This window comes from Panthera onca, chromosome C1 (genome assembly GCF_046562875.1).
Source record: "Panthera onca isolate mPanOnc1 chromosome C1, mPanOnc1 haplotype 2, whole genome shotgun sequence".
Classification (NCBI taxonomy): Eukaryota; Metazoa; Chordata; class Mammalia; order Carnivora; family Felidae; genus Panthera; species Panthera onca.
In genome coordinates this window covers 162,989,788-163,013,206 of record NC_138346.1, presented here as the reverse complement: position 1 = coordinate 163,013,206, position 23,419 = coordinate 162,989,788, and the positions used below count along the sequence as shown (strand labels likewise).

Here is a 23,419-nt window from a genome sequence, read left to right as displayed (position 1 = left end):
TTGAAAGTCTATTTTATAGAACCCACTGCCAGGAATAGTAGTATTTCTCTTAAACCTCTGGTTTATTTTTGTGTGATGGATACCATGAGTCATGTGACAGACATTTCCCTCTCCGCAGGTCTTTTGGAGACATTTTGATCAGATATGTGTCTGTGTATTCTGATATTCCTAAGAAATATTTTCTAGGCTGAGATGTTTGAAATAAAGAAAAATTTGTTTTAAAAATACTTCACAGGGGCACCTGGGTGGCTCAGTCAGTTAAGCATCTGACTTCGGCTCAGGTCATTATCTCATAGTCCATGAGTTTGAGCTCGCGTCAGGCTCTTTGCTGACAGCTCAGAATCTGGAGCCTACTTCAGATTCTGTCTCTCTCTCTCTCTCTCTCTCTCTCTGCCCCTCCCCTGCTCATGCTCTGTCTCACTCTGTCTCAAAAATAAATGAAAACATTGAAAAAAATTTTATAAAAAGAAATACTTCACATTATCATATATGTCAGGACATGGTAAGGAGGGAGACTAATGAAAGTGGCCTCTGATTCAGTCTTTTTAAATAATTTTTAACATTTCTCTTTTTAAATATATAGATTCTAGATTTTTATGTTTAACTAGCAAATATGGTGTTACTACTAAGTAACACTTGTTTAGACCTGATATCACAAGTATAAAAGAAAACCAACAATATAATGCTTTCATCTTTGTTTCTCCTTAAATATTTGTTTTTCCTTCGTGGAACTGGGAGAAGAGAAAGTTTCAGGTCACCCCAGAAGGCACAGAATTGCTGGGCCAGCCATCTAGAAGCAAAGCACAATATGGACCTGTCCGTATTTATACCTCCTCCGCCCCAAGGCAATTCCACAGACTTGAACCTCCCCACCCTTCAGAACAGGAGAAAATTGAATTTATTTCCACTTAAGTTCCAGGAGGTTGCCATGTTCCCCATGGGCACTCAATAAATATTGACTAAATTGAATGTTGCCCTGTGTTATCTTCCTTTCTTTCTTTTTCCTTCCCTGGTCCTCTGACTGCTTTCTTGGGGCCTTGAAAATTATATATATATGTATTTTCCAGATTCTTTTTGTCTCATCAGCTCTCAGTGTGAGGCCTCTCTATTTTAATATCACCTCTTTGTGTTTGTTTTCTCTGTGTGTCTTCTCTCAGTTTCTCTTGGAATCTGTTCTCTCTCTGCTTTCTTTTTCTGAGACTGTCTCTCTCTGTTCCTCTACTCCTCCCATCTCTCTGTCTCTCTGCCTGTCTCTCTCTCACAGATGTACCTTTCTTTATTTGTGTTTGTTCTCCCCCTGGAGTTATCATCTGAAGGGGTTCACAACAAGCCTCCCCAAAATGTGCTACATAGTCAGGTAGATTCTTTGAGCTGTAGTCAATGATGTCCCAAAAGACTCAAGGAAGAGTTTTTACCATCCCCTTAGCGGCCTAAAAGAATTTAGATAGAGGACCTTGTCCCAGAAGAGAACAATCACCAGATGAAACTACAAGGAATATGGGACAGGTATGGTAAACTTTCTGTGTCCTATTATCTTTACTTTGCATGGCAAACATCTGTTTACCACACATTTGCTCTTCCCATTTTCCTGTGAATTGTCTTTCTCCCCTTTGAAGTCTCAGACACCTACCCCCTTCTTAGCTCAAGATGTCAATAAGCCTTAGTTGCCTGACTGTCTGGGGGTCTCATATTGTTATGGCACTCCCATATGCAATTAAATTTGTCTTTCTCCTGATAAGTTTTCCTATGTCAATTTAATTAATAGACCAGCCAAAGGAGCCTAGAAGGGTAAAAGAAAAAAATTTTCCTCCCCTACACATCAAAAATAGTTGCCTTTTTTTCCCAAGAGATTAGACATATTTGAAGATTTTTATAAGTGCTCAGAATAATTAATTTTATGCTTTCCCCCCCTTGAAATAGCATGTTTAGCCCCTAAATATGGGAACGCAGTAACAGTGGATTGGTCTGTATTCAACTACAATACATTCTAAGTCATGTAGAGTGATTGTGTCAACTCTCCTCTGGATTTTCTGTTTGCACTCTGCCCAGACAGCACTGCATTCCTCTGTTCCTTCTGACACAAATACGGCATTTCACCAGGCGACTATTAGCCTAGAGGGAATACTAACTTCCCCCTTCCCCTAGAGTTTATATCCCGTTCCAGTAATTTGGCCCCAGATACTGGCACAGAAACACTGGTTGCATAAAGTCCCTGGAGCCTGATACTTACTTTTTGTCCTCTGTGACTCCAATTTTAAAAACTGAAATGGGACACTGGTTTGCTATTACTTTCCTACATTGACTTTCTGGTGAAGATTTGAAGGGTGTGGTCAACCGCCTCTGGGGTTTCACACAAGTAACTGTATTGCCTTGGGCATTAAAATTAATCCTCCAAACGTTATTGGTAAAATAACAAACTAATTCTTATCTAAGAAGGTATATGGAGGATTAAACTTTAAAGGTCCCTGGTACGGATAGACTAAACAAAACCTTTGCCCTTATATTTAGGAGAAAAATCATATGTTTTTCCCCTTAAGCTCTCAATATTGAGAGCTTAACATGTGCCAACCACTTTATGCAAAATATCTCATTTACTCTTTACAGCAACTCTGCAAGTTAACAAGATGACCCACGTCCTCGTTTTGCAGATGAGGAACTGAGGCTAAGAGAAGTTAAGTGACTTGACAAAAATCATAGCAGAACTGAAACTTGTTGTGTGTATTTTCACGTTATTGAAATCAATTTTTGTGCCTAGAAAAGAGCTATTCAAGATTATTTTGGTGCAAAATTAGTATTCAATTAATTTGAAACCCTTGTTTTTCTTAAGTTTGTATGCTAGTTTATAAGTTGAATTAAGAAACTTATCAATCTAGCAAGTTTAATAATTACTTTGAAGGAATACTTTACAACTTAATTAAATTCTTTGAATATCCAGCCACATTTATTAATGTGATATATTTTTATTTCCTTTTAAGTACATTGTGTGACTTAACAATCTTTCCAATAACTTAATTAATTCTTATAAATCTAATAAATTAAGTTTTTAGATATGGTGAACTTCAGTTTCTCTTAAATGTTTCAAATGAAATTTCAATCTGAAATGTTAAGTCTAAACCAATGAATTAATTACTCATTTTAACTTGGAATTATAAGATTGACCTCTTATTCTAATAGGTCTAATTTTCTTGAACAGTACAAATAATTAAACTTAGAAATAAGCACAGATTCCTAAAGACAAATATTTTAATGCTTTTATATTTTGTTTTTCTTATTCATAAAACAAAATTTTGCTATCATTAAAAGATAAGGACACAATGCTATCTCCCTATTAATTTTGATGTTCCTTTCCTAAAGTAATTTTAGGAGATGCCTTCTCAATTTTCTGGAGTTTCTTAAATACCAGAATTATCAACAGGACATGACTGGACCCTTATCTGTTGGGACAATGTGTCTGTTGGGACACATTTAGACCTATTTACCTAAGTCAGTTCTCTCTGTGGTAGACACTATTCCAAGATGACCTTTAAGATTTCTGCCCCCTAGTGTGCACAACCTGTATAACCACCTCCCCTTGAGTGTGGGTAGAATTTGTGAATATGAGGAGTTATTACTCTTACAATTGTTACATTACATGGCAAAAGGAATTTCCCAGATGTGACGAATTTCCAGATGTAATGAATTTAAGTTAATCAAAGGGGGGGAATTTCCCAGGCAGGTCTGATTTAATCAGGTGAGCCTTAAAAGAAGCAAGAAGCAGTGAGAGTACTCTCCTGCTGGCCTTGGAAAGGGACCTTCAAGTCTGAAAGGAGGTCATAGCCCTGGATGACACCTTGATTTCAGTCTTGATTTCAGTCTGGTAAAACACTGAGCAGAAGATCCAGCTAACCCACATCCAGAGTCCCCCTTAGGAACTGCCAGATAATAAATTTGTTTTGCTTTAACTTGCTAAGTTTGTGGTGATTTGTTAGAAATCAATTTAAAAAATGAATACATTCTTCAACAGGGGTGGTCTTACCACTTGTGTGCTTCAAGTTCAAGTTATACATACCTAAATCTTTTGTCCACTAACAGAGACCTGAATGCACCACCACCCCCAACTCCAGGCTGTTGTTCCTTGATAGGATTTTGCATCGTTTGCCAGGTGAGATATTTAAATGTCTTCCCATGTATAAGAGCTTTGTCAAATATCTAAGTTCCTGTATATAGGAACTTGAAGGAGCTCCTCTCCGTTTGTTATATTCTTCCTGTATTTGGGTCATAACTCATCTAGACAGTATAATGACATCCCATTGAATTCTTTATATCTTTCATCATTTTGCCTAACTATTCCAATGTCAGTTTCTGGAAAACACTAGAGCCCACATCTGATTCTAGAATCAGACTCCTTTTATTCTTCCCTTTAATAAGCAGGCATAAGCTAAGTTTTGATGAACAGTCTTGAGTATTGAAATGATATTGGGATTCTTACTTTCCCTCGTCATTCTGAGAGCATTCCAAAATTTCTCTGGCTAGTGTTCTTGGGTTCTCTCTGCTTTCTATAAAACACTAGTAATTATATTCTGACATCATCACTTACTTAGTCCCTCAAAAATGTATAATGAGCCTTCTCTCCAATGATCCTGAAGTCCACTTGTGCATTTATTCATTAAGCTTTTCTCTTAACAGTACAATGATAGTTGACCATAATACATAATACTCTGAGACATACAAAGCATAAAAGATAACAATTCTTATTCCATAAGATTTTATGGTCTATTTGGAAACAAGATATGGATACAAAAAAATCAATAATTTTGCATACAAAATCGTAAAGTTTAAGTGATACATGTTAAGTGACATGACTGGTAAAAATACTAAGTGGAGGTACAGATTAGAGTAAGTTAAAAAACGCAGAGCAAGTAGAATTTAAGTTCATTTATTCATTCAACAAGCATATATTTAGAGTCTCTGATGTGTCAGGTGCTATGTTAGGCACTGAGGGGCCAAGAATAAGGCACAGTCACCCTCTTCATCAAGCTAACATCATAGCTGAGAAAACAAAAGCATAAGAAAAGTATGAGGACACACACTATGACGAACACTATTATGATGGTGTATATAATACGTAATGCAAAGGAAGTGGAGAGAGGGATTAGGCTGACGATAAAGATGGGTGGAAGTCAGTGGTGAGGGAGCCTTTCAAGAGGTGACATTTTCGTTGAGCCTTCTGGCAGAAATAACACTTGTCTTCTTGTTAACCATTTCAGCCATGCCAAGAACTACCCCAAGCACTGTATACTAATGAAACTCATATAATCCTCCCAATGACTTCATTTGATCAAGGATATAACGGCAGTGTGGAGTAATTCCCAAAGATGACACTGAGGTCATTCGGTCACATCTCCTCCAGCACGGCTCCAATCTCCAATCAAAGCTATTCTCGTCTCTCTCAGACTTTTGCAGACTCTGGTCTCTCTGCTGCTGCCATTGCCTCACACCTGGTCTCTTTGTGATCTTTCAAAAACACAAATCAGATAATGTCAGTGCTCTGAACAAACTTTCCAACAGCTTCCCATCTCACTTGCATTAAAACCTAAGGTTCTTAGCACAGCTTTCAAGATCCTGCATGATTTTGCCCTCAACTTCTGTGACATCATTACCTACCACTCTCTCCTGAATCCATCATTCTACAGCCACCCTTCTCCCTCTTTGCTGCTCCTTGAATGCACCAAGAATGCTCCTTGCTGATCCCCCCGTCTGGGACGCTGTCCCCCAGATATTGGCATGCCTCACTTCCAGACCTCAATTCAGGTCTCTGATCAAATGTCATCTTCTCAGAAAAGCCTTCCTGACCAGCTGTGGAAAACACAACGCACTCGCCTCTCTGTTCCCACTTCACTCTGAATCCTTACCCTGCTTTATTTTTCATTGTGACACTAATCGGATATTTTCTGTCTTCATCAATGAGAATAACGTCCTTGAACTTTATACTCCTCTTTACTTTGTCCCCAACACGCAACACAAAGCTGGCACTAGAGGCTCAGTAAGTGGTGTTGAATCTGTGTATTCATTAATAAATAAAGTGATTTGTCAATGGCCACATTCTGGGTGTGTGGCAGGGTCGGCCTTTGTCTAACTCTAGACTCCAAGTTCTTAAATACTTCTTACTACTGAGGAAGAGGGGGGAAAATACATTGACACTGGGGAAAGCTGCAGCATAGAGAATGTGAGAATGAGGGAGCTGATATAAAACTAGGAAGATGGTTTGGGACATATCGTGAAGGATTTGGAAGTCTTGGAAAAGAAGCTTATAATTTCCCCTGTGAGCATGGAGAGGAGACTTGCAGCATGGTGTTAAGAGCCCCTCTAAATGTGAGTGGTGAGAGCTTGAGACCATCTGACCTGGGGAAAGGGCATTTATATACAATTTAATGACACTTCAGATCTCTTTTCATTTCCATTAGAATTCTACAGAACACTGCACTCTCTAAGGGACTAAGTGGAGAATTTAGCAAATAGATTCCTTCCTAGTATTTTTCACACCTGACCTGGTATAGACTTTTAAATGCTGAAGCTTTGAGTTATGGTTAGCTTTGATTCCTAGTCTCTTTTGGAGATCATTCTGCATAATATTAATCATAATTATTAGAATTATTTTTTATAAAAATGTGTATATGTTGTCCCTGTCTCTGTTGAGCAGCATCTTTTTATTTTTATTTCAGTATTATTTCTGTTCGTGTGTATATGGTGGGGTAGGCAAGGGGGGAGGTGAGTCTCAGGTTTCTGAATCCTACTTCCTGATATTTCTTATGGCCAGAGAAATAATTGAAGTTGGCGTCTTTTCAGTTCAATTCAAGCTTCTTTATATGATGGATTTTGTTTATTGCTCTTTGTACTTATTTTCCAATGAAGTCCTTAAATAATTTCTCTCTGTTTTTAAATTTCCAAAGTTTTGTTATCCTTTCTGTGGTACATTAGGAAATATAAAGCAGATTTTACAAATCTGTTTTACATGGGAGCTGCCTGATTTATGTCAGCTATCATTTTCTAGCTGGGTGGTTATGCTAGGTTTCATAATATGCCAAAGCTCATATTCAAATACAAACTATAGACCAGCATGTAAACAAGAGGCAGAGAAATATTTTTTTTTTATTCCACTGAGCAATTCAAAATAAGGATGGGAAAAGACAGCTTCATATGGGTTTAATCCTGGCTGGAAAGCAATGAAGCAACAACTCTGTCTCTTTCGTTTTGGTGGTAATCAAAGCAAGCAAAGCTGTGGGTGTTGACTCTTTGAAAATCAGCGGAATGCTACCATGTATGCTTGCTAGTCTCACCCTGGCCTTTCTCCAAGCTGAGTAGAGAACAGCTCCAACAAGCCCCCTGACTGAGCAGAGAAAGCACTGCATGGTTTTTTTGCCGGAGATGCTGAAGAGGCATGAAATGCACCAGAGAGATAGTGTTTTTATGCTCTCAGGCAGATTCAAAGCTTCTGGAAAGCCACCATTCAAAGGATAAATAATAAACACCAAAGGGAACCACAGACAAGGGTAGGGAAGTTCAGGAACACATAAATGTATGTATCTATGTCGATCCTCATTTTCCAGTCAGCCCTCCAAGAATTAAACATCACCAGAGATGCTGGGAAAAGGACATGCAAATCTTCGGTAGTAAGAAAGTAGGCCTTGATTTGTGTACTTGGGATTTTTTTTTTCTTCTGATGGAAAGACGTGGGATATAGCAGTGATGTTTACTTCATGCATTTGTGCAGATGAGAAAAAGATCCGTCTTCCTTAGAGATTCTTCTTCTCTCTGCCTGGCACCCTTGTGCTGTGAACGCCATGCAGTATGGTACTGCATATAGTTTGCAGCCATCGGAGACAGAGTGAGCCGCAGCACATTGCAGGTTTGGGAGGTTTATTTGGAAAGTAAAATGCTTGAGAGGTGCTGAATTTATCTCGTGTTCAAAGAAGTCTTTCCCCTCTTTAATGCCATCTTCACTTAGATTTCCATGCTGCTGAACTACTGTAGCTAGATCTATGCTAAATAGCTCCTTTGCAACATGCAAATTAATGCCCCCAAATCTAAATCCAGTGCACCAAAAGAATTTCCACTTAAGGTTGTGCTCCATTTGTTGATTTATATTTATGTTCTGTTAATAATAAATATGATTATCTTATTTCTCTTTTGGAGAAGTTTAGTTTGAAGATGGAAAGGCAATTATTTTTTGTTTGTATATAAAGATTAACATATCTTGCATTCAGAAAAAATTAAATTACTACAAAAAATTAAGACAAGAATCATGATACCAGTTGAATAATATTTGAAATTAGGTGTTAAGATCAGGTTTCCATTCCAGGCAATATATAATTCTTTTTATAAAGTTTATGCTTGATAGTTTTTTTCTTGCAGTGACAATCTATTAGATGATTCTTCATGTTATATCTTGATAAAAACTTGAGACAAGAAGGAAAAATGTCAGATTACTAACTTCCTCTTGAAAGCCCCAGGTATCTGTGAAGACTCCTTCTTAGGCTCCTTCTCTTGGGTCAGTTTTCTTTCTTTACTTTTAGGAGTTACCTTCCATTTTACTTTATACCATAGCTCTTTTCCTGTCTTTCATTCCCAAATGTCACCTTTGGGACATTTGACCTTTACTGTGTGACTACTTGAAGTTGTACATTAAGCATGCATGAATTCTTCACCTCTTTCAGAAACTTCATTTGGTGCTTCTATGTTATAGCATTTCAATTCAGCTCAATTCAACATTTCTTGATAGACTATTATGTACAGACACTAGACAAGGACTTCGGGGGACATCAAGTTGAAGGAAAGATAGACCTTGCACTCAGCATTCAATAGGCAATAGCAACAACAGTAATAACAACTGGCATTTAACTTTTATTCAGTGTAGACCTAGAAGTCCTAGCCACAGCAGTCAGCCAAGAAAAAGAAATAAGAGGTATTCATATTGCAAAGTTAGACTGTCGCTATTTGTAGGTGACATGATACTATATGTAAAAAAAAAAGTCTTTTTAAAATTATTTTTAAAATATATTTACTTTGAGAGAGAGAGAGAAAGTAGGGGAGGAGCAGAGAGAATCTCAAGCAGGCTCTGTGCTGTCGATGCAGAGCATGATGTGGAACTCAGTCCCACAAACCATGAGATCATGACCTGAGCTGAGATCAAGCGCCAGATGCTTAATGAACTGAGCCACTCAAGTGCCCTGATACATAGAAAATCTTAACAATTCCACCAAAAAACTACTAGAAGTAATAAACAGAAACAGTAAAGTGGCAAGATGCAAAATTAATACCCAGGAATTGGTGGTGTTTCTATATACAAACAATGTCACAGAAAGAGAAATTTTAAAAACAACACCATTAACAATTGCACCAAAAAGAATAAACTACCCAGTAATAAACTTAACCAAAGAGGTGAAAGGCCTCATACTCTGAAAACTATAAAATCCTAATGAAAGAAATTGAAGATGACACAAACAAATGGAAAGATATTCCATGCTGATGGACTGGAAGAATTAATATTATCAAAATGTCCATATTACCTAAAGCAGTCTACACATTTAATGCAATCCCTATCAAAGTACCAACATCATTTTTCACAAAACTGGAACAAATAATCCTAAAATTTGTATGGAACTACAGAAAACTCCAGGTAGCCAAAGCAATCTTAAGAAAGAAGAACAAGTCCGGATATATCACAATCCCACATTTCAATATATACTACAAATCTGTAGTAATCGAAACAGTATGGTACTGGCACAAAAATAGACACCTAGGTCAATGGAACAGGATAGACACCCCAGAGATAACGCACATATATAATGTCAATTAATCTATGACAAAGGAGGCAACAATATACAATGGGGGAAAGATAGTCTTTTCAACAAATTGTGTTGGGAAAGCTGGGCAGCTACATGCAAAAGAATAAAACTGGACCACTTTTAACAGCATACACAAAAAGCAACTCAAAATGGATTAAAGACCTAAACGAGAGACCTGAAATGATAAAAATCCTAGAAGAGAACCCATGCAGTAATTTCTCTGACAGCCATAGCACATTTTTCTAGATACATCTCCAGAGGCAAGGGAAACAAAAGCAAAAATAAACTATTGGGACTACATTAAAATAAAAGTTCTTGCACAGCAAAGGAAACCATAAACAAAACAAAAAAAAAACAATCCACCAAATGGGAGAAAATATTTGAAAATGATAGATCTGATAAGGGGTTAATACCCAAAATATATAAAGAACTTATACAACTCCACACTGCTGGATGTGAGTGATTCCATCTTGTGCACCACATACATTCACAGGAGTTCTGTTCTATTTCTTTCCTACCTTAAACACAGTAAGCCCTCTTACTTTCTTCATTATTTATTTGAATGCTATCCTCTCTGGAACCTGCTTCTTGGCCACAGTGACTTCTACTCATCTTGTAAAACTCACTTTTAGCTTCCCCAAGCTGGGCTTTCCTGACACATTCCCCCTTGGGGGGGCATTAAGTGTCTCATCTTTGGATTTCATCTACAACCAGCAAATCCAGTCACACAAAACTTACCCCACTCCTTTGTCTATTTCTGATCCTAGGCCATGAGCTGCTAACAGGCAGGGACTCTCATTTATCACTGATGCCCAACTGATGATTGTTTAACAAAAGAATGAAGAAACAATAATCCAAAAATTATTCCTCTTTGATTTTGGAACGCATTTTCTATACTCCAGTTTGCTATAAATACAATCACCCACAACGGGAGATGTCACCCAGGGACTTACGGCTAAATATTGATAAAACAGCCAGAAACATTTCCATGAAATTTAAATGTTTAACACCTCTAGTGCTGCTCTTTCCTTCACTCCTTGTTACTCTTTGTAGAGGTTCTCTCCTCTTCTCTAACTGATAAAGGCGAATCTTAAGAAATAAAACGAGCAAAAAAAAGCACCTCCAGTTTTAAAATGTGGGAACATCAAATGACAGTCCCAACTGCTTGACGGAATGAAAACAAGGTTAGTGTCTTATCCTTCCACAGTGGTTGCCCCCCCACCCCCAACGCCGAGCCAGAACTGTGCTCTCGAGTCATGCTGTTTGTTTTACAGCTTGCGGACTTGCAGAAAATTCTTTTTCTCTAACAACAACAATCATAAAAATAGCATGGTCTTTTTTGCAACCTTACTCATAGCCTAAGGAAAGGAAGATTACAAAATTATGCCAGCATAAGAGCATCAGCTGAGATCCCAAAAGGTCCTAACAATACTTGGCAAATACTTTTTATAATTTGAAGAACTGAGTAAGAGAGACATATGCTATGAGTCTTAGAAAAAGACATTTGAGGTTGCCCTTAAAAGTGGGAATGCAGCAAATCAACACAGTCTTTGCCGTGAAATTCTCACTCAACTGAGAAGGGCAAACCCGAAATAGGTCTGAGTCAGTTTTGAAAGGGCTTCCTCCAGGACAGAAATGTATTTCTTTATAATCATCCCGTGAACAAGTATTATGGAGCACCTACTATACGATCTCTGGTGTGAAATACCCAGAAGTGAGGTAGTAAAATGTGGAGTTTCAGGGGGAAAAAGACTGGGGGCAGACAGACCTGTATTTCAGTCCCAGTTCTCTCACTTATTCACTGTTGCTTTGAGGCTTGTTAGTGAGCCTCTCTTAACCTGTGATTCCTTGTCTATAACATGCTGATAATAACCCTACCTCAGCTTTGTTCTGACGCTTAAACAAGATCGTGTATTCAGAGAGCTTAGCTAAGTGCCTGGCACCGAGTGGCACTTAGTAAACGGTGGCTATCACCTGCTGACATGTATTTAACATGGCTGGTACCAAGCACAATCAATCTCAAATGAGAAGCATACAGAGAAAATCTGTTACAAGTGAAAGTACGTCTCTAGTCTTCGTGTGCTCATAAATTATACCAGGCCCTCCAAGGATAAACACAACCCTACTCTCTGTCCTCTGCCAGTAATTATAACCTCCATTAAAGCAAGAACATTTCTTCGTTTTCCTTTCTAGCTTTCTAGAAAGAAACCATTCCCACACCAAACCAAACACCATTCCCACAGCATATCTTGAAGTATATATTGAACAAGATTTCATCAATATCCTTTCTGCGGTTAGGTGATTGGCTCTTGGAAAGCAGAAACAAGGTCCAGTATTCGTCTTTTTTTTTATGCTGTTACTACTGAGTACAAACTAGAGGGGAACTAAGGACAAAACAGGACAGCTCAGATTGGATCTAATTTACTAGCTCCATCCAAAAGTTCCCAGATCAATGTCCTAATGTAGCCTGAGGGAAGGTACCCATCATTTGCCAAATACCTTATGTTACCAAACCTAATTTTCATGCTAAGCCACATGAGGTAGATATACATTTCCCCATGGTATAGAGGAAGCCAAGGCTCAGAGCAGTGAAGACTTTTCCAAAGCCAGGCAGCTAAGTAGGCAGCACCTCGATTTAATCTAGAAGAGCCTGATGCTTTCTCCCACAGCACACAGCCTATTGATTCAGCAGTGACAGTGGTTTAAAGAATGATATCGGAACAGGGCCAACATGCTGTGCATGGAGTGTAGAATATTGGTCGCTCTGCTAAGAGAGCATCTTTTCTTGTGACATTGTTATTTCCTGATGAGGCTACCTCACCAGGACTTTCCCCAGCATCTGTCTTATCCTGGTAGGTGTCAAGATCATAGAGAGAAACCATTTTTTGTCACTAAAATCCAGCTCCCTGAGTTCATATGTCAGTGTTCAGGCAGGAATGTGAAATGCCTTTTACATGACTAAAATCTCTTCCCTGAATAGTCAAGACTTTTCCATGAATGGATAGAATTTTATAATACAAGATGTTCAAATAGGTCAGGAAAAATTCCTTTGAAAACTACTGCCAAAATGAAATTCTCTAAATGTTCCGGTCGAAAGTACGTTTGCTGCTAGGAATACAAACAACAGAGAAAATTCATTTGTTGATAGCTTCCCTGATATTTTAATTATACTCTCCAAATTCTGTTTTTTTCCTCGATGTAACAATTTTATTCTCAAAATAAAAATGTTTAATCCACATGTAATAGTAAAATTAATGCATTATCTTTTTTCCTTGCTGTAAAATGAAATTAAAAATGCCAAGAAGCACATTTTGCTTCCAGCAGAATGGAAAGTAACCTTTTGAAGGGCCTGATAAATTTGATTTCTTATGTAGTTTTCTGATAATCATCAGTTTAACTCTGTTAAATACCAAGTGGCATTTTAAGCCTGCAAGTCTGCCAGAAAACTACATTGAATTCCCAGTGTCTTAAGTGACCTTGAATAGCTTAACACATTTCAGTATCTTTCTGGTTGTCTGATATGAGGCATATTTGGTTATTTTCATTGCCTTGTTGAAGGCAAACTTAATATGTCTTAAAAAAATGTGTTACATAATTTGTTCAACCCATGGAGGAAAATTAGAATTTTTAAAAATACTGTGGATTTTTAAATTCCTGTGCCATTTGGTTGAAAGCTCACCTTTAAGCAAAAGAACATTAAAGTTACTCTGTTTTTTGAAATCTCTCCCTTGAAAGCCACTCCTATCCCCTTCAGAGATCTACTCATCTTTATGAGAGACTTATAGAGTAGATGTTATTTTTTAAAGGTATTATTTAATTATTTTGAGAGAGAGAGCATGCATGCATGAAGGTGGGGAAAGAGCAGAGAGAGAGGGAGAGAGAGAATCCCAAGCAGATTCTGCGTTGTCAGCACAGAGCCCAACGTGGAGCCCAAACCTATGAACAGAGAGATCATGATCTGAGTCTAAATCAAGAGCCAGATGCTTAACCAACTGACCCACCCAGGTGCCCCTGGAGTAGATGTTATTAATTCCACTTTATAAATGGTGAAAATGAGACTCAAAGAATGTACATTTTGTGCCCCAGAAAATGTGACTGTAAAGGGGCAGAGGCAGGGCTCAAACCACTGGGTCTGATACCAGGTCCAATCTTTTAACCTGAAACATGACTTTCTTAGCATTCCCTTGTTTTTCTCTCCTTAAAGTTTCTCTCTTGATATTTTAACTTTGAATACTCCCTCAGCACCATAGTGAGAGGACAGAATTCTGACACAGAAATGACAACTAGAAGACATGAATAAGTAATTTATAGGTCATGATCTTTACCTCTCCTTTTTTTATTTTCTCAAAACTACTTGATAGTTGATAGTTCACCCTCTGTGTGTATAGGGCTTTCTGAGAAAGTCTTTTGCTGGGCATGAATAACAAAGCTAACAATCTAAGGTTAATGTGGTTAGTACCCTTTTCTTCTAAAGTTTATTTATTTATTTTGAAAGAGAGAGAGACAGAGCATCTGCAAGGGGAAGGGCAGAGAAAGAGGGAGAGAGAGAGAGAACCCCAAACAGACTCTGGGCTGTCAGCACAGAGCCCCATGCAGGGCTCCATCTCACAAACTGTGAGATCATGACTTGAGCTGAAATCAAGAGTCAGACACTCAACAGGTTGAGCCATCCAAGGGCCTCAATGTGGTTAGTATTCTAAAGGTTTGAACAAGCTTGTCTCTATCCCTAAATAAGATGAGTGGTTCCAGGATTCAACTAGTTGCTTATGAATAGCAGTAACTCCTTATTCCATGCAACTACAAAATCACGAAAAATCCAACATAAGCGCTAATTGAATCAACGAGTTTGGGAGATGCAAAGCTGAAATTTGGATTCCAGATTTTGCAAAGACGTTTTAGAATGCTCTGCTCAGTCCCTGAAGTGAAGATTTCACAAAAACAAAGTTCTGTTTCACAGAAAGAGCTCAGAGCATACTTGAGGAAGAAAATATAGAGAACAGGAAAGGAGCCAGGTCTCACATAATGTTATGTACAGGACTGTGACATCAAGTTGACACTGTATCCTCACGACAGACTGTTTTGTTTGCATCTGTCATCATAGAAGACAACGAGAGTTTCAAAGCTCAAGCTAATTTCACAAAGGGACTTTCAGCAGTGGTCAAGCGGTTGTACTAGACCAAGGGTGCCAAATAAATGCTTTCCACAGATCCTGGCAGTCGGTGACAAAGTCCCTGTAAAACCAGAGTAAGATTAGGAAGTAAGAGCAATGCAGTCCTTGCTCTCATGCTGTTTGGTAGAAGGCTGCACCTGATTCTTCTGGGAAAGACTGCCCTTTGCAATGAAATGATAACATTCCTAAAAGTTTTGGCATTAAAATATCTCCTGTTTGAAAAGAATAAGATAATAGATTTCAGGTTTGTTTGTATTTTTTTATCCTTAATTAAATTACAAGTTGGCCATTGTTAGGGATTGAATTTAGTCCCCTAGCTGAAGTTTTAATCTCCAGTACCTGTGAATGTGACCTTATTTAGAAATACAGTCTTTGGAGATGATCAAGTCAAGATGAAGTCATTAGGGTGGGCCCTATTCCAATATGACCCTGTCTTTATAAAAAGGGGAAATTTGGACACAGAGACATATACATACAAAGGAAAGATGAAGTGGAGATAATGGGAGAATGCCATCTACAAGCCAGGGAATGGCAAAGAATGCTAGCAACCCCCCAGAACCTAGGGTAGAGGCATGGAACAAATTCTTCCTCACAACCCTCAGAAGGAACCAAATGTGCCCACACCCTGATCTCTGTTTCTAGCCTCCAGAATCTTGACACAATACATTTCTATTATTTAAGCCTCCTAGTTTGTGATGACTTGTGTGGCTGCTCTAAGAAATTAATGTAGCCATCCTAGACCAATTATCTATTTTTCTTTTATTTTGTTTTGCTTTTTGAAATTTTACTAGTTCTTGAAATCTCAAATTCTGGAAACCCTTAAACCAAATTACCTTAAAATCCCATCCAATCTTAAGATTTTATGATGCTTTACACTGTTGAACATTTTTGCTAATTTTTATGATTAGTCATTAAGTGCCCACAGGATTGGAGACATCCAGATTCTCCTTAAGAAAGCAGAGTACAAACAGGAACAACATTTAGGTGTTACAGGGCCAAACCTGAGAAAATATCTCAGCATATGGCTTGAAACATTGAATGTGGATGCTCGATTGATTTCTTTCCCTGTAGTTTGAGTAGAAATAAAACTCGATGCTCCTGGTATAATATATAAGGATCCAACACTGCTCTGGCCATGGATCTGATGAAGGTGTATGTTTCTCAGAAAGTTAGAGAAGGGTACCCCAAAATCTATGGCATCTTCTATTTGGTTCATCAGACAGTCCTCATCTCTCATGGGTCATGGTAACGCTTTCTCCTTTCCTTTCTCCTCCTCAGCAAGCTATATAAGAGGAGATTAGGGGCAGTGAGGTATGTTTTACCAGATCATGCTTGAATGTACTGACGAGTGCCCCATTTCCGTTGCTCAGATGGGTTTGAAAAAAATCCAGCTGGGAATTCATCCATTTATTCACTCATGCATTTATCCAATGAATAAAAAAAAAAGAAAAAGAGGAGACCCAGGGACACCAATCCATGCTATATATCACACTGTCATAAAATGACTCTACAATTATAATAACTAGTATGTGTTAAAAATCTCTACCTTCATTTTATAGATGAGCTAAAATAATTGAACTTGTCCTTGGTTCTACCACTGATGAATGCAGTAGCTTGACCTTCATTCTGTATGTCTCCTCTCCATGTCTCCTCTATATCAAGATGCCTGCCCTTACAACCCACCAGACTGGTGTATACACATCACTGTACCCTAAGACATGCCTTCACTCAGGAACTGGCTTCTCCCAGTCTCTACACACCTCTAACCAAAGTCTATCACCTCACAAAAAAACTGGTCTCCAGAAAAACTTCCAGAATTCCTGGTCTCCATCCTTGCTCAGCCAACCTCCCAGAACTTAGATTTTTAATTGTGTAACTTCTGTTTGTTTGTTTGTTTTGCATTTATTGGAATGCTGTGCTGTGTTTGATATCAGCATGTCTGTGTATTTGATTTTATCTCCCTGGAAGATCATCTCCTCTTTAAAGGAAAATACTGTATCCCCTGGTTTCTAGTCCTAACCTCGCTGCTAAAGAGACAGACAATATTAGTTATATCACTTAATCTATTTGAACCTCCATGTCCCAATTGATATAAAAAGAGGGTGGTGGGAAGATGCAGTCTATCAACATCTCTTACCCTGGTAGTGTGTATATAGGTCTCCCAAGCATCCCTGTCCTTTGCTGGCTCTGAGAATTGCCCAGTTGAGGCTCATGGCCATATTTGCTCATGTGAAGGCTACTCTGGTCTTATCAACGTAGACCACCCCCACATCTCTGCTGGGCAACACTACTGAGTGTAGACTCAGGCAGCCCACACTGCCGCCTAACATGATCTTCCTGTTTCTCTCCTCTCCCTTTCATTTGCCATAGTCATAAATACTGCTCCAGACCAAGATGACAGATTCTTCTCCACATCCTCCTCATCTTTACAGATACCATCTCACCTTCCTAAAGTACGTTTACACTTCCTGCTTCCTCGGTCCATCCCTACTCCTATAAGACATGGTCATTCCTCACCTATTCCGTGAAGGCTTTGCTGACCACCAATCTGCCATCAGAATCTGTGCAACTGCTGTAGCATTTAAAAATATTTGTCCCTCTGCATTTTAACTGCATCATATAGAAATAACATAGTGAAATGCTTATGAGCATAGTTGTCTTGGTTTCAGACTGCCTACCTTTATAATCATCACTGTGCCACTTACTAGCTATTTGTCCTGGACAAATTATTGTTCTGCACCTCAGTTTCCTCATCTGTTGAATGAGGATAACAATAGTATTTATCACCTGGAATGTTTTTAAGGATTGATGAGTTAATGCATGAAAGCACATAGAATAGTGAACATATTATTGAGTTAACACTATGCACGAATACCACCCCATATCTCTTTTTCCCTCTAGGATTTCAAATAAGAAAAGAACTAATTCGTTATAACATCAGATTTGTAAAGTCGTAAGATCTCCTTTTCTTTCTTTTAAATCTCCCTTTTCATCAACCACTTCACATCCTGATATCCTCTCTCCTTCAATTGTCTGAGGTAATAATGTTGACCTGCCCCTCTGCCTGATATTTAAGTAATGCACCACGAATTAGACCATTCCTGTATAATAGGACAGGGTGAGGCTTGTTGTTGGAAAGATGGAAAGACATAATATATGTGAAAATGCCTGAACATGTAGATTCATTCAAAGAATGTTCATTAAGCACCTTTTCTGTACTTAGCATGTGCCACCAGATCCTGGGAATACAGTCCTTGATTCGTGTTGTCTCTGTTTAGTGAAGGATACAGACAACTCTATCTACAGTTGGGATGCGATGTGATTAGTTGTGATGAAGGGACGAAACCGAATGCTATCATAACCCACAGTGCATATAATTGTCTCCAAAAGTAGAAGAAGGCTTCCTGAAGAAAGAGCACCCAGGCTGAGTCTCAAAGATGGAATGGGAACCAATCAGCCTTGGAAGAAGGGAAGTCTCCCAGGCTAAAGGATAACCACAGGGGAGAAGACAGAGAGGCCCAGAGCCCCGCTGTGTTTTGGAACTACTACAAGAAGTTCTGAGTGATTGAGGAGTGGGAAGAGATAAGCATGGACCAGATTATAAAGGGGTTTTATGCTTCTGCCTGGATTTTACCCTGCAAGCAAGGGGGAGCACTTTGCATTAGGCAGGGGATTAATAGCACCAAATCTGGGTTTATACTGGCAGTAGTGTGAACAGTAAGTTGCAGAAGACTGCGGTAGAAACCAAACAGGGTTTTGTGGGGTTATTCCAATAACCTTCATGAGAAAATGCTTAAGGACCTGAACTAAGGGATGCAGATGAAAAGACCAGAGGTAAAAAAGGCAAAATTAAACAAATAACCTAGGAGAGAAAATACATAAAGTTCACACCAGTTTTTTGGGGGTGTAACTGTACTATATCTTTCAGTGATTCAATGTCAGATTCCTCAACATTTTAACAGACTTTCTAGATGCAGCGAGTGTAATGGTAGGAATTTTGAGTGCATCCCAGGTGGTCTTTGAACGGTAAGGACTTTGGAGGGTGCCTCACCCACATCTCAGTGGCAACAGTCTTTCCCATGGAGGTGCAGCCTTGGGTTGCAAAAATAACCCAAAGCTACCAATTTTATCCCTAATTTTCTTTGGCACATTTATTTAGATACAGAGCCTGTTTCAGATTAACTTTAATTTTATTTCTTATCTTACAGACCTCTGTCCCTATTTCTTTGCTGGTCACTGCCAAACCCCAAGCTCCTATCATGCACAGTAACTATTTCCTTCTTTGTGGGCGGGCAGGCTGCTGGAGCTAAAGGGAGAAGGAGATGTTTTCTGCTATATATATATATATATATACACACACATATATACATATATATATACACACACATATATATGTATATATACTTATACATATATATGTGTGTGTGTATGTATATATATATATACATATATATATATACATGTATATATATATATGTATATATATATACATATAACATGGCTGGACCTTGAAGCGTGGCTGCTTTGTATCCTCATCCTGGGTATCAGGCTCTTGTAGTGTACAGGAACCAATGACCGAGTGTCCACAGCTCTGAGTAATGCTAAATGTAGACTGAACCACCAGAGACTCCTTAAGTTTGTTTTTATATCCCTTCTGTTGATAATTTTATATTGTAACTGTGTATAAGTGATAAATTGATGGAGGAAAGAGACTGTGAACATATTGCATTAAGCATTTCTATTAAGATCCTATTCGTATCCTGTCTGAGGTGAGACACGAAATGTTAAGCATGCAGTTTGGTGCATACGTTAACATGGGAATTGCCTTCCAGATTATATTTCAATTTTAAGAAAGAAGAAGAGTGAAAGACACAAGCACAGTTTTCTGTAGGAGACCACTGCCATATGGAACTTTGTATGCTCCAGGAAAAGTGACAAGCCTGTACTGGAAGGTAATTGAAATTCATGACCAATTTATCTTGCATGGGCCTCTCCAAGCCCAAGTGACAAGGTGCTGATGGTCTCAACCTAAGTGGTTTGATATTCGACTGTTAGTTGCAATATATGTTGGACCAGCAGGAGGAAACAGATAGGAGGAGCTTAGACACACTGTAAGGATGTATACCAGGAATTACAGCTTAGTGAAGTTCGAATCATCTCCTCTTAGGAGAAACAGTGACACATGTGATGAGACTGATGCCCAAGATTTTGGGGAAAGATTTACAAGTAAAGCTGAGAGAAACGGGCTCATAAATTTCCTTGGCAATCCCCAGAGATCTCACCTTGAACTTAGAGGCTCAAGTGCCAAAGCTGAAACTTGAAACACTGACAGATGTCGATTGTTGGAGAAGATTGCTTTGGAGTGTGGTAGCCTTCTGTCTTGTTATTCAGATCCCCATAGTCCTAAATGGAGTTTAAATTCCCAACTTAGGATTGGAGGAGCTGTAAGAAAATGAATAGTCGTCAGCATTGCTTTTGTATGGAGTTGTGTCGTATAGAACAGGATTTGTGAAAGGCATTGGTTTGACCAAGACTTCCATTGGGCTTCTCTAGATGTTCTGTTAGTAAAAAACCAGATTATTTCAAGTAGATTGCCATCGCAACATTGAATAGGTATTATAGTAGGAAAGAGAAATCAAAGGTATCCATTGGCTACTGAAGTTTTGCCAGTTCCCAAGACAGATATTTGTATTCAATGATTTGTGAAACTTTTTTGATTACCTAGTACGTGCCTGGCACTGTGTTGATAACATGACTAGAGATGGGCCACAGACAGTTTCTACTTGCAAAGGATTTACAGTCCAGGAAGCATGTGAGGACCACTATTCAATCTAGGAGAATCTGAGAAGTGTTTCCTTCCAAAGGAAAATCTTTTAATAAATTATGTGGAGTATACACAGCACATGCAGCATTGGTAGTATTCAGGAAGTAGGACAACATTCAATCATCTGTTTACTTTTTCCCAAACCTAATTTTGGATTTTGAATCTAAGACTGAACAGGGATTTAGCCATAAAAAGGATGAGAAAAAACAAATAGAAAAACAAATGTGTTGAACTTCAAAAAGATAAAACCAAAGTCAAAGCACAGAGCTGAGATCTGAGGAGAACGGAGACTCACAGCTTCTCTCTGCCTTCCCCTCCCTCATACAAAGTGTTTACTAAACTAAGATGATGTGAGTAATATCACTTATCACTGACGGGAAAACTATAACTCCGTCAAAGAATAATACTTTTGTAGAAGAAACCCTACAACACACAAAAGTTGATCACGAAAAAATAAACTAGCAAGTGAGAAAAGGGAGAAAAGGGGCCCTTATGGAAAGAATAATGATGATGATAATAATAAGCCAAATAAAGAGAATAAGACAAATGTAATAATATAATTTGCACCACTGAAAGGGAAATGGGATTCCAGGGCCCTTCAGCTGCCCCCACACAGTAGTAGACTGAGGAACCCAAGAGAAGTGTTATTCACCATCCCCTGTGGTTCACCAGCTTTGGTGAGAACCAGCCATGTGCCTGGTCATGGGCCTCATGCAGTGGGCAGTACAAAGATGAATGAGTCACTTCTGTATCCTGAGGACATAACAAAAACAAGCTCAATCTACTGGGAAAGTGAACAGGTGCTCCGCTCCAGTGGTAAAGTTCAACCTGTAGTAAATGCCAGATCAGAGGTAGAAAGCCAAGAAAGCTAGCAGATTTGGAAAGAAAATGAGCAGTCTTTTTTGATAATCGGTAAATACGTCACAGAAGAAGGCAAAAAATAGTGATGAGGTCCAGAAGGAGAGGGAAGGCAAGTAACAGAAATAGCATGTATAAAGGCACAGGGGTAGGAGAGTGCAAGGAATATCCAGGAAATGGCAGGGAGTTCTGTGCAGTTGTCTGGGGGATGGGCAGGGCTGACTTGAGGGAATGAAGATCTTATTTACCATGTAAAAGGTTTGGAAATTAAATGTATTGGTAATCAGTAGTTAATCAGACAGTGGCATGTTTAGTTTAAGAGAAATACTTGTAATGTCTGTAGTGGGTTGAATGGTGGCTCCCAAAAAGATATGTTCATGTATTAATTCCTGAAGCCTATGAATGTTACCTTATTTGGAAAAAGGTTCTTTGCAGAAGTCATGCAGTTAAGGATTTTGAGACGAGAAGGTAATGCTGAATTATCTGGGTGGGTCCTAAATCCAATGACAAATATTCTTGTAAGAGAAAAGTAGAGGGATATTTGAGACAAACACACAGGAGAAAGCAATGGGAAGACAGAAGCAAGGATTTGAATGATGTGGCTTCAAACCAAGGAACACCAGGGAATGCCGACACTTATTAGAAGCTGGAAGAGGATTTTCTCGTAAAGCCTTCAGAAGGCGTTTTGCCCTGCTGACACCTTAATTTCAGACTTCCAGTCTCCTGAATTGGGAGAGAATAATTTTCTATAGTTTGAAGTTAACAAGGTTGTGATAATTTGTTGGAACAGCCCTGGGAAATTAATACCACTCTTCAAAACTAATCGGTACAAATGAAATAACAATGACTAGCATTAAGTATCATGCCTTTCAATTTACAAACCTCTTTTCTACACATTATTTTATCTTATTTTCATGATAAAACTGTGTGGGAGTAGTATTATTATTTCCCCCATTATATTGTTGAACCTAAGCTTCAAGAAATAAAATCACTTCCCTAAGGTGTCCAACTTGTACCCTCAGCTCTGTTTTTACTACTAACCTATGTTACTTTAGTAATGAGTCAGCTCTCATAGCCACCATTCCTCATCCACATGTAGTTGATAGCTTCAAATGGCATCTAAGTAGCTCTTGAAGTCCTAGGCTGGAGAATAGACCAGAGAAGGAGGGAAAGAGATGGAGGGATCCAAATGGGACCAAGATTAGGATATTCTAAATAAGGATTAAAAACAATTAGGTGGCCCTCTTCAAATTTTCTTGGGTTTTAGCTACTGATGCTGTAATATTGAGTGAAATGTTTAAACTCCTTGAGTCTCTGCTTCCTATTCTAGAAAAAAATGGGCATAATAATCTCTAGCTGGGTTGGTTTAAAGAGTAAACAAACTGTGTATTTAAAAAATAACTTTGCAAACCCTAAGGACACAGCCTAAATGTTAGGTGTAATTATGACAGTTAAATCAGGATGGTGCAGTGCTCTGGTTCAGACGGGATTGCTCATTAGTATCACGGGAGGAAATTTAAAACTTGCTGATGCCTAGATTCTCCCCTGGAAGTATGAAATCAGAATCTCTTAGAGTGGAACTCAGGCATATTATTTTAAAAATCATCTTAAATTATTCTTATACATGCTGCCAGTTTCCTGCCAGAGTGGGAAAAGATGAGCTCTGGGGTCAAATTGATCCAGGCATATATTCCATATAATAACTTTACAATCGCTACTTATAATTGTGTAATCTTGAGTAGG

The 23,419-nt window shown here is 38.5% G+C and overlaps 1 protein-coding gene and 1 long non-coding RNA gene across 13 annotated transcripts in view; one reads left to right on the top strand and one right to left on the bottom strand.

The window, feature by feature from the left end:
* The window catches only part of LOC132672857 (uncharacterized), a 119,925-nt gene extending 114,566 nt beyond the window's left edge, over window positions 1-5,359 (top strand). For 5 of the 6 annotated variants that reach the window (XR_013557544.2, XR_013557547.2, XR_014138100.1 and 2 more), the window contains 2 exons: window positions 2,605-2,711; window positions 5,247-5,359. This is a non-coding gene — a long non-coding RNA (uncharacterized LOC132672857). The remainder of the gene's footprint in view (window positions 1-2,604; window positions 2,712-5,246) is intronic. The other variant, XR_013557548.2, reaches the window with a different exon arrangement.
* Window positions 1-23,419, bottom strand: part of PTGER3 (prostaglandin E receptor 3) — a 178,954-nt gene that overhangs the window by 21,091 nt on the left and 134,444 nt on the right. For 2 of the 7 annotated variants that reach the window (XM_060625224.3, XM_078451789.2), the window contains 2 exons: window positions 20,277-20,436; window positions 5,407-5,493 (listed from right to left, as the gene is read on the bottom strand). The exons of 2 other annotated variants lie outside the window; for them this stretch is intronic. In XM_060625224.3, the coding sequence (XP_060481207.1) occupies window positions 20,409-20,436 (28 nt within the window). In that variant the 3' untranslated portion in view covers window positions 5,407-5,493; window positions 20,277-20,408. Of the gene's footprint in view, window positions 1-4,617; window positions 5,494-20,276; window positions 20,437-23,419 lie in introns of those variants that run through there. 3 more of the 7 variants (XM_060625225.3, XM_060625226.3, XM_060625223.3) reach the window with 2 other exon arrangements.